The 10,478-nt window shown below is 38.0% G+C and overlaps 3 protein-coding genes across 5 annotated transcripts; all 3 read left to right on the forward strand.

The window, feature by feature from the left end:
• The first annotated feature begins 243 nt into the window (after window positions 1-243).
• On the forward strand, window positions 244-3,876 carry LOC149017461 (pentatricopeptide repeat-containing protein CRR2, chloroplastic-like). Of its 3 annotated transcripts, none has more exons than XR_016172813.1 (4): window positions 244-478; window positions 611-667; window positions 965-3,348; window positions 3,482-3,876. XR_016172813.1 is itself a non-coding variant. In XM_089151797.1 (3 exons), exons 2-3 carry the CDS (start codon window positions 614-616, stop codon window positions 2,516-2,518), a joined length of 1,608 nt encoding a protein of 535 aa, XP_089007923.1. In that variant the 5' UTR covers window positions 244-478; window positions 611-613; the 3' UTR covers window positions 2,519-3,876. The 3 variants fall into 3 exon arrangements, 1 of the variants encoding a protein (XP_089007923.1); XR_016172814.1 differs by having other exon boundaries at window positions 965-3,330; XM_089151797.1 differs by having other exon boundaries at window positions 965-3,876.
• On the forward strand, window positions 2,837-3,568 carry LOC149017462 (kinesin-like protein KIN-5C). The gene is made up of 4 exons (XM_089152978.1): window positions 2,837-2,932; window positions 3,029-3,186; window positions 3,275-3,365; window positions 3,482-3,568. The coding sequence occupies exons 1-4, from the start codon at window positions 2,837-2,839 to the stop codon at window positions 3,566-3,568; spliced, it is 432 nt and encodes a 143-aa protein (XP_089009104.1).
• A 1,728-nt stretch (window positions 3,877-5,604) lies between the features above and the next one.
• LOC149017463 (Zim17-type zinc finger protein) lies at window positions 5,605-7,174 on the forward strand. The gene is made up of 4 exons (XM_089151799.1): window positions 5,605-5,831; window positions 5,935-6,029; window positions 6,120-6,377; window positions 6,478-7,174. The coding sequence occupies exons 1-4, from the start codon at window positions 5,726-5,728 to the stop codon at window positions 6,643-6,645; spliced, it is 627 nt and encodes a 208-aa protein (XP_089007925.1). The 5' UTR covers window positions 5,605-5,725; the 3' UTR covers window positions 6,646-7,174.
• Window positions 7,175-10,478: the final 3,304 nt, after the last annotated feature.

Here is a 10,478-nt window from a genome sequence, read left to right on the forward strand (position 1 = left end):
CACTGAGAAGTATGGATCTTACAACTCTACCAACATTGTATTGACCTTTTAATTGATTATAATCAAAGTGTTGTTTATATATATATATTTAGCTTTTAAAAAAAATCCACCGGTCCCCCTCAGGACCAGGGCGAACCCCTTTCTTTATTAATTATATAAAAGCTCTGGTGGATGTAGTTGTAGTACGCGCACAAGGTGGCTTGAATAAGCCTCAGATTAAAAAAAAAAAAAAAAACCAAAAGAACTTGTAATTTCCGTTATCCCACCGAGCGGGAACGCGGGAGATTTTTCTTTCTTGCTCGCTTCAATGTTCTCTCCATCTACGTTTGCTTATTGAGTTCCTCTCTGTAAGGATTGAAGAGAGGAACGAGATTGCGAGATCTTTCTTCTTTTGATTCAACCATGATATGGAAACACTGCTTTTTCGCGTTTCTCTTTTTCCTCTCCACGGGTTTGGCGACTTCGAGCATCATTTCAAGTAATTCTCAACCCTGAATATAGATTTCTCTTTTTCTCTCACAAGATCTTTCGTTCTGTCTTTTCATTTTTTTAGTTTTCTTATTCTTTGAGTTCTTTTTTTTTTTATTGATTTTTTTAAATATCTTTGCAGACAATGTATTTGAATCCCATGAATCGACCGGCCGATCCCTCCTTCAAGCTAGAAAGAGTTAGTTCCTTCTTCCTCTCTAATTAATATTTTATTTATTATTTTGAATAATTTCTCATTCTCGTTCTGATTATTCGAATGCAAATTTGTCTTGGATGGTTGGATTACATTTGTTGTAATTTATTTCATTCAATAGTTTATAGTTAAAAATCCTTCCTCATCTTGTTTATAAAATTTGAGATGTTAACACTGAGCTTTCTCCGAAACTAGTTTACTGCCAACTGGAGCTTGTTGGGTTTACCCTTTTAAGGTGTAGAACTAGGCTTTTCTGCGTCTAATGTTGAAAGCCTGATGCAGTATTTGGCTTCAGTAGTTGGATTTCTGGTGCACTCACGTCGACAGTCGCTCGTGAGATTCTTTTGTAAAGTGAACAGATGGGAGTACTTCAAGGACTCATACGAGTACAGTCGCTTGTTACAACGTTACGGAGGGACTAAATGCCTTAAAGTTATTCATGCCCAGATAGTCACTGGTGGGTATGCGCAGAACCCCTTTCTGGCGGCGAAACTTGTAAGTCAATATGCAGAGCGTGGTGAGTTGAGTATGGAGGATGCGAGGAAAGTGTTTGATCGTGTGTCTGAAAGAGATATTCTTTTGTGGAATGTTGTCATACAGGGCTATGCCAATTCGGGCCCGTTTGTGGAAGCTCTTAAGTTGTATGATCAAATGCGTAGGAGAGGTATACCTACAAATCGATACACATACCCTTTTGTGTTCAAGGCTTGTACAGCATTAGGGGATGGAAAGAAAGGTGGGGTTATCCATGGTCATGTTGTCAAGGTTGGTTTCGTGTCTGATTTGTTTGTGGGAAATGCATTAATCACATTTTATGCCAAGTGCAAAGAGATCAAAATATCTCGGAAAGTTTTTGATGAAATTCATAATAAGGATCTTGTGAGTTGGAATTCTATGATTTCTGGTTATATGCAAAATGGGTTTGCCAATGAAGCCCTCAGCATTCTCAGCCGGTTGTTACAGGATGGTACTGTTGGAATGCCTGATCACACTACGCTTGTTAGTGCACTTCCAGCTTGTGCCGAAGCAGCTTCCATCCAAGAATCATTTTGGATTCATTCATACATAATAAAGACAGGAATGAAAGTGGATGCTGCTTTGGGCAGCGGTTTAATAACTGCGTTTGCGAATTGTGGCTGCTTAGACACAGCCCGGAAAGTGTTTGATAGATTGCCTGAGAAGAACATTGTGGTGTGGAACACGATGATAAGGTGTTATGGAATGCATGGCCATGCCCATGAGGCGATTGACTTGTTCTCAAGAATGACAGGGACTGGTGCAAAACCAGATGGTATTAGTTTTGTCAGCGTGTTATCTGCATGTAGCCACGTGGGGTTGGTTGATGAGGCCTGGAAGCTTTTCCGCACAATGGATGATTATGCAGTTGAAAAGAATGATGAGCATTATGCTTGCATGGTAGATCTGTTGGGCCGAGCAGGTTATCTTGATGAAGCAGTGAAATTTATTGAAAACATGCCTGTGGAGGCTGGCAAGAATGCCTATGGGGCCTTGCTAGGTGCATGTAGAATTCATAATAACATAGAACTAGGGCAAGAAGTTGCTGAAAGATTGTTTGTTCTTGACCCTGACAATGCAGGAAGATACATAATTCTAGCTAAGATGTATGAGGATGCCGGTCAGTGGGAGGATGCAGCTAGATTGAGAAAGGTTATTAGATCAAAGAAAATTAAGAAGCCACTTGGATGTAGTGCTATTGAGGTGGACAATGTGATCCACACTTTTGGAGTGGAGGATCAATCGCATCCAATGACAGGTTGGATTTTCGACACCTTGGAAAGATTGGGTAAAATGGTGCTGGAAGAGAAGTCAAGGTAATAGTTTAAAAGGGCAAATCTGGTGTCGAAAGCTTTTCTATACAAGCTGAGTGTAGGGGAGAATTTTCATATGCAGTCTTTAGTAATTTTTTGGTATGAGGCAGTTTCAGTATCTTGACCTTAAACTACAACTGTGGTCTACCAACCATTACATTAAGACTTATCCTTTGAAGAGAATGCACTGATTTGATTTTTGACAAATAAACTAAGCATCTCCAACCACTATTGTACTTAACAGGTCATCTCCAACTCTATAAGATAATCTGCTCAAATACATAATGGTTCTTAAGAGTGTCATTTGGCTCGATGGCATGTTCCCATGTTATTGCAGAGTGGCTTGAGTGGACAGCTGCCTCCTGAAGCAGGGGTCATTCCTAGAGCTGTGAAACAGATTTCTGATAAGTCAACATGCAGAGTACAGTGTCAAGGCCATTATCTTGGAATTATACAATGATGAGATTACTGGCTTGCTTCTGAACAAATAACAGAAGTTGTTCTGGAGTAAAAACAGAAAAAGCAACTACCTCTAATGGAGATGGGAAAGGTGGAAGTCCATGTAAGAGGGCTAGAAGAGGAGATCGTGACAAGTACAAGTGAAATTTTCAATCCAACTGAATGTGGATCCGCTAAATGCCATGCTGCAGTGACCTTATTGAACAAACAATCTAGGTCATATTGTCATAATTCATTTACTATTTCTACTATCCCATTTCTGAGGGTTAATATAAATGTTTTATTACTGTTCTCTTTATTTCAGTTGGTCACATTCTCAGTTCTTCATTACAATCCATATGAAGGACACAACCCTAGAAGGTGAAGAACTTATAAAATGTGGGAAGCTAAATTTGGTTAATTTAGCTGGCTCATAAAACATTTCCTGTTCTGGTGCGAGGGATGTATGGGCATCTTTTATATTTTATTGACCTGATTGTTTATATGTGGATGAAACTATAATTTGTACCAGGTATTTGCTGCTTATGTTGAAAAGTTTCTGGTACTGGGGTTGGACATTGTGCTGGTTCTGATGGAGACCAGGAGAGGCATAAGGTGATGGGTTTGTTGGTATTCACAAGGTTTTGGATCTGTTGGAAGGCGTAAGTCGTTGAGGAAGACTTGGTTGCATTTTTTATTGCCAAGGCCTTCAACTGCAGGAAATTCTACAATCTTTACAATTTCCAGAAAGGTAAGAACCCTATTCTGTGGAGGACATTGCACGGGTGTTAAATGTAACTGTTCTGTATGATGTAATTTAATGAGGAGCCCTGGAATTTGTTTCCATATAGCTTTAATATTGGCTTTATTTTTCTTGGTGACTTTGTAATATTTGTTTGAATGACCATACAAATGGAGGGGACGAATCTTCACTGGTTTTTTTTTCTTCTTTTTTTCCCCTGATATTGATATGTTCTTAATTACGAAGATGTTTCCCCAGAAACACATTTATGATCTAAATGAAATCCAGAAAGACCTGAAATCATGGTTTTAGGTATCGTTATGGTATATTGGTTTTTCACCTTAGTAATACTATATTAGCATATTTACTTCTTGGTACTAGAAACTGCTGATAAGGTCCAAATATCTAATTTTATTCAACGAATATTAAAGTTAAATTCGTCTGATACCATCGATCCCTACTGAAACCAAATTCGAATTCTATGTCAATGAAACCTGTTATGATTTCGCAAACTAAAACCATGCCCTAGGTGGACCCCCTCTTCATGAAAGAATAAAGATCCTTGAATAGGGGAAGTAAGAATACCTACCTTAAAAGGAAAAAAATTAAGATTTAAAATATCACAAAAATTGTCTCCTTCAAAATCTCTAAGATGACACCTCGCTTATTAGTCTCTATTGGTAAATGATCCCCTCTCCTATAAGCACTTTCTCAAGATTCTTTCCCTCTTGGTTATCTCCTACATGAAACATGGCGTGCTTAAGACTTTGTTCTTACCGGTGAGCAAGTACTTATGAGGTGGAAATCACACCCTACCTCCATTTGGATGCCATGTTCAAAGACATTATCTGGACCTATCACAATGTTCTACTCTATGTCTACCATACTTATTACATATTCTCACCTTTTATAGATGACTAAGATTCTCATGTGCATTACAGTAAACTAAGCTTTTCATTGAAAAGAAATCATATTAGAAAGCTTTTGTTGAAAAAATCCAATCAATCGAATGAAGCAATCAACTTTTTACATACTCTCCCGTCATGGTTTCAAAAATCCTACTTGTAGTTGCATTAAATGGACTAGTAAAAGGTCAAACGTAAAATCACTCGTAGAGTTATAGACTTGCGAAACATTGCATTGCTAAGGTCTTGATACAAGAGCTTGAGAGGGAATGGACCCGTATATTATCAATAATATTAGTAGACCAGCTCTTTTTTCGTTGTCCATTTTGACACGGTTGTCGGTTGGGAGTAAATACATTGTGAATTTTCTGAAATTTCAACCAATCTATCTTATTGCAAATCAAAACAAAAAATATTTAAAAATTAGAACACATTCTTTTTTCTTCTTTTTTCTCTATTGTCAACTCTCATCTTTCGCACTCCATGTTATTCTATCTATCTCTGAAAACCAAATGTCTTTGCACGCGAATGTATACTAGCCAGGATAAAATATTACGGATAATAATAATAATAAAAAAAATCCTAATATTTTGGGATAAAATACGCAAATTAACTTGCCTGATACGTACAGAGCTGTATCATTTGAGATGTCGACCGTACACGTGGCAATGATCCAATGTCGACTCCTAAGATTTTTGTTTGAGATACGAAGATATGAAACCATGGGCGGAGTCGGTGGACGAGCACAATCTATTTTGCATGTAATAAAGTCTTTGATTTGATCGTGTGAATGTTCTATTGGTCCACGTTTGCAGTTGCTGTTTCCAGATTCAACTAACCTTGACTGATTAGTCTAGATGCCAATCCTAAGTTCTTACAATCAACACACAAAGCGCACGTACCATTAGGTCACGAGCACGTAAATCAGTATATTTATTTATTTTTTGGAAAACCTTCCATGTTCCTTGAAAAAATATATATATATAGATATATAGGCCTTGTTGGACCTTAATGTCTCCAAGAGCAATAAAATCACCACAAATCCCACAAGGATCCTCGCGCCTTAGTCGTGAGAGCTAATCTCAGAAGGCCTCTCGAGAATTTGCAGAGACGCAGCAGCGATTGCGAGATGGAAGCCCTAAGTGCTACTGCGACTGTTATCCCTTCAATCTTCTCTCCAAAACGGAATTTATCCACAGTCACAAGACCTCTTCGATTCGCCATCTCCTGCAAAAGTAAAAATTCCCTCTTTTTCCCCCCTTTCTCGTTTGATCAATCCTTCCGTATTTTCTAGATTTTTCAGTGCAGTTGGTTGACAATTGTTAATTTTGGATTCAGATGATGAAAGAGATGACGATACCCGAACCAATCCAAACGAAGTGAACATAGTTCCGGTCATGAAAAATTGCTTCTCTCTTACCCCCCTTTCTAAGGTATCTATTAATCTTCTCGATATTTTCCTGGTTGATGATCGGTTTGAATTCAGGATTTTCTGCTTATTTGATGAGGGTCTGGTGGTATAGGATGCAGCCATGGGATTGGTCCTGAGTGCGGCAACAGGAAGAGGTTGGACGACTGGCTCTGGGATGGAAGGGCCACCTGTTCCTGCTGGGGTTGAAAATGAAGCTGGCACAGAGAAGATCTCGACCTTCCCTTGGTCTCTTTTCACCAAATCACCTCGCAGGAGAATGCGTGTCGCCTTCACCTGCAACGTCTGCGGCCAGCGAACAACTCGCGCCATCAATCCCCATGCTTACACCGATGGGACCGTCTTCGTACAGGTTCATTTCCGAATAATGCCTTTCAAGAAACTCTTATCTTGGAGCATCGTTCTTTCCCTGTTTTCTAACTTCATTTCGTTCTGGTATTGGTCTTTTGCAGTGCTGTGGATGCAATGTGTTTCATAAGCTTGTCGATAATTTAAATTTGTTCCATGAGATGAAGTGTTATGTGGGCTCGAGTTTCCGTTATAAAGATCCGCAAGGAGATGTTGGTTTCAAGTTTCTGGACATGGATGACCGTGATGATGATATCTTCCCCATCTTCTGAAATGGAATTGGAAATTGTGCGGTGTGTACATTCATGGCCTTGCTTTAGCTGCACCGCCAACTATCTAATCTCTGTTGTATATATTTCATTTATGTCTATTCTAGGTCTATTGGTTCTGTTGGTCGAAAGCTTCACTGGCTATAGCATCATTCTAGATTTTCTTCTTAATTGGTAGGTGGGTACAGGGTTAGTGGCTTCTATTTTCGTTTTGTAACCGCATGACTTATTTAGTTGTAAATAGCTTAATAAACTTTGAATAAGTCTGGTCTATTACTGATGATGGTGTAGAATTTTTCAGTTCACCTTGTTCTCCCCCCTCCCCCCCTCTTTTCTTTTCTTTTTTCCCCTTTTTATTTTAGAGGCCCTGCAAGAATGACTTTGGTTAAGGAATAGATTTTTATCGTGTCTTAGCTGTAGGAATCTGATGAGGTCCTTGTATTAGATCTCTATGACTTGTATTAGATATCTATGACTTGTATTAGATTCTACTTTGTGATAGTGTGAACAAAATTGATATTTTTATCCTTGATCTAGGGGAGAGTAATGGTTGCACTGTGAATTATTTTATATATATCATAAGATATTGGGATTTTTGAGTAGGATTGAATATACTTTTTCATATGTTAATTGGACTAGTTTCCATCAACAACTCTATAGCCGGTCTAGTTTAACTGATAAATGTGGTGATCCTGTAAGATTCAATCCTATAGTTTTATCTCACATATAGTTTCAGAAACTCATACCATGGAAAGTCCTAGTACAACGTTGAAATGTATGTTGGCCTTTGTCATTGCATCTAATAGATGTTGACACATTCCGGAAATTTAATTCGAAGAAGTGTTAGTAATTGGTAGGTGGGTACAAGGTTAGTGGCTTCTACTTTCGTTTTGTAACAGCATGACTTATTTAGTTGTAAATAGCTTAATAAACATTGAATAAGTCTGGCCTATTACTGATGATGGTGTAGAATTTTTCAGTTCACCTTGTTCTCTTCCCCCCTCCCCTCTTCCCTTTGGTTCAGAGGCCCTACAAGAGTGACTTGGTTAAGGAATAGATTTTTATTGCGTCTTAGCTGTAGGAATCTGATGAGGTCCTTGTATTCGCAGAGGTTGTGCTGAATATGGATCTCTGTGACTTTTTTACTAGATTCTACTTTCTGACAGTATGAACAAAATTGATATATTTATCCATAATATAGGGGAGAGTAGTGGTTGAACTGTGAATCATTCTATTTATTATAAAATGTTGGGGTTGTGTTGAGTAGGATTGAATATATGTTTTCATATGTCAATTGGACTAGGTTCCATCAACAACCCTCTCGCTTGTCTAGTTTAACTGATAAATGTGGTGATCCAGTAAGATTCAATTCAAGTTTTATCTTACATTTAGTTTCAGAAACTCATACCATGGAAAGTCTTGTACACAGCTGAAATGTATGCTGGCCTTTGTCATTGCATCTAATAGACACTGACACATCCTGGAAATGAACATGAGAGCTTGTCCTTGACTGATTTTGAGGATTATCATACTCTTTCTCCCCCCTCCCCCTTCTCCTCTGCAAAGAAATATGAGAATATAATTGACTTTTTTGGTGGTGGATCTTTCCATGTATACTCCCCTACTCCCTCCCATTTGTATTTAGGTTTCATTTGTTAACAAAGCTAACTCTAATCCTGGAATGCTTGGGTTTTCTTCAGATTTTTAGGCTTCCCTTTCTTGAAAGTGAAATTTCTTCTACTAAGGTTGCTGGCCATATTATGCCATCTTATTCCCTTGTTGCCGTGGTATTAGTTTACAACCACAAAAAGCCTTGTCCCGACTAAATGGGGTCACCTACGGGGATTCTTGTCTCCAATCAGTTCGTTGCCATGGTATTAGTTTAAGGTTTAATTTTTCTACTGTATTCTTTAGATGCTCAATGGGGCAATTATCTCTATACCTGATCAGAATGTTTTCTGGTGATAAGTGCACCACGTCTTATTAACTATTCTGGAGAAACTTTGAATGGTTTGAGGGAATACTTCAAGCAGAGTTCTGTGCCATAATAATACTTCATTACTGTATCCTCTCACCATATTTTTTCTGAACAAAAAGTTCAAAGGGTAGGAGAGATTATTATCTCTCCCTGCTGTTTTGGTAATTAAAATGCACAGGTTGCTGAATTTTCCTACATTAGATGCCTGTGGAGATCAATGTTATGGTGCACTAGAAATGGAGAATGATTTTAGCAGTTCTCTTGTAATAGCACTCTGAAATCATGCTAGGCATTTGATTCAAATATAGATGTATTGAAATAATGAACCGTAACATTCTGGCAAATTTGAGTAGTTGCTCTGTGGTTGTACTGTTTTGGCAACACAAGGACAAAGGTGCTGTTTGTGTTCTCCTACTCGTGGTAGTACATGTCTGCTTCCTGAAGGGTCAGGAGGTTGATATATGTAGTGGCGTAGCTGATCATCCTCTTCCTTTCCTGGCTTTGTGTTGAAATCTTGAATGTGCATGTGCTATTTGTATGAAACATAGTTGAGTATAAAGTTCTTTGGGCAACATTGATGAGAGTCCATAATTAGCTTGCAATTCGAGATAGCTTACCTTTGGATTAAGTCAATACCTTCTGAGAATTTGAAGTATCAGGTACAGGTTCTTGTTTTAGACAGGTATGCAGGTGGCTCCCTATGATGTGTGGGGCCTTTGGGTATGGTGACTCCCTGTCATGTCCAGAACTCAAAAGGCAACTTATATTGTTCTATTGGCTGTCATGTTGTTTTTCTTTTAGTTTTTCTTCTTGTTAACATAATCAAGTCTTTGTTTGGTGCAGCACACTCAAGACACATTTCTGATTACCCGTGGGAATATGTGATTCATTAGGGTTGGAACTAGTCAATTTTCCCCCTAAATTTTATTGAACGGTTTAGTCCACAACTAAGAGGGAATCTCTTCATTCTCACCTTTCTATAAATGGGTTTGAAGAGAGTTTTAACATGAGCATAATAGAGAAAGCACTGCTACATGAGCTGGTAAATAGAGTATGTATTGCAACTTTAGTCATGTAGTGGGTTATTTCAGTCGACTGAAATGAAGTAGCTAGGGTTTTTTGGTACTGAGATGCCATGGTTTTTATTTTTGGCCATCATCTCTATTGTGAATTTTTTTGCCTCATCTTCTCGGCCCTCAGAACTTTGCAAATGTTGTGTGGTTGCCATAATTGACAAATTCGGATTTGGGACTGCTTTGTTGGGGGCCAAAGCTGGGTGTGATTCATACGGTTCCGGCGAAAATTGGTTAAAAAACATGGAGGAGGAAAGCAAATCCAAGACTAGTTAACTTTTTGGAATTTTATAAGGCAGCAATGGACCATCAATTTTTTTACATCCAAAAAATTGAGGTAAAATTTGGAGAAGAGAAAATTTTTATTTTAATTCATTTTGAATCTTTAGATGACAAAAATCGAAACTTTCCACACTTTCTCCAAAAAGAGAAAAATGTAAGGAAAGATCACTGGAGAGAACAATTCATTTTCTTGAAACTGAAGGATTATATCAGCAGTAGGTCGGTAGGTGACTTGCATTTCTTGGTGATGAGGTCACTGGTTTGATGTTCTCTGTAATATATACAATAACTATCTCTTAATATGAAGTTACCAATTTAAACAAAAAAAATTGTGTCAGAGTCTCTGCAGGCTCAGATGCTAAGTTAATTAAAATTAACAAATTCATTGGATGGATTTTAAGAATTCTTAAAGATACGTAAAAACTGGTTTCCAAGGAAAAAATTTGATTAGGTTATCCTATTGTGATTGGCTATGGATTTGAACATGAAAAAGTAGTTTACGT

This window comes from Hakea prostrata, chromosome 4 (assembly GCF_041222555.1).
Source record: "Hakea prostrata isolate BN-2017 chromosome 4, UWA_Hpros_2, whole genome shotgun sequence".
Classification (NCBI taxonomy): domain Eukaryota; kingdom Viridiplantae; phylum Streptophyta; class Magnoliopsida; order Proteales; family Proteaceae; genus Hakea; species Hakea prostrata.

Bases quoted from the DNA above. Each gene is read 5' to 3' on its own strand.
- LOC149017461 (XM_089151797.1), top strand. From the start codon at position 614: ATGTATTTGAATCCCATGAATCGACCGGCCGATCCCTCCTTCAAGCTA. The intron at 668-964 runs GTTAGTTCCTTC...AGCCTGATGCAG, and splicing joins CCTCCTTCAAGCTAGAAAGA to TATTTGGCTTCAGTAGTTGG.
- LOC149017462 (XM_089152978.1), top strand. From the start codon at position 2,837: ATGTTATTGCAGAGTGGCTTGAGTGGACAGCTGCCTCCTGAAGCAGGG. The intron at 3,187-3,274 runs GTCATATTGTCA...TCTTTATTTCAG, and splicing joins TTATTGAACAAACAATCTAG to TTGGTCACATTCTCAGTTCT. The intron at 3,366-3,481 runs GTTAATTTAGCT...AATTTGTACCAG, and splicing joins AATGTGGGAAGCTAAATTTG to GTATTTGCTGCTTATGTTGA.
- LOC149017463 (XM_089151799.1), top strand. From the start codon at position 5,726: ATGGAAGCCCTAAGTGCTACTGCGACTGTTATCCCTTCAATCTTCTCT. The intron at 5,832-5,934 runs GTAAAAATTCCC...TTTTGGATTCAG, and splicing joins ATTCGCCATCTCCTGCAAAA to ATGATGAAAGAGATGACGAT. The intron at 6,378-6,477 runs GTTCATTTCCGA...GGTCTTTTGCAG, and splicing joins ATGGGACCGTCTTCGTACAG to TGCTGTGGATGCAATGTGTT.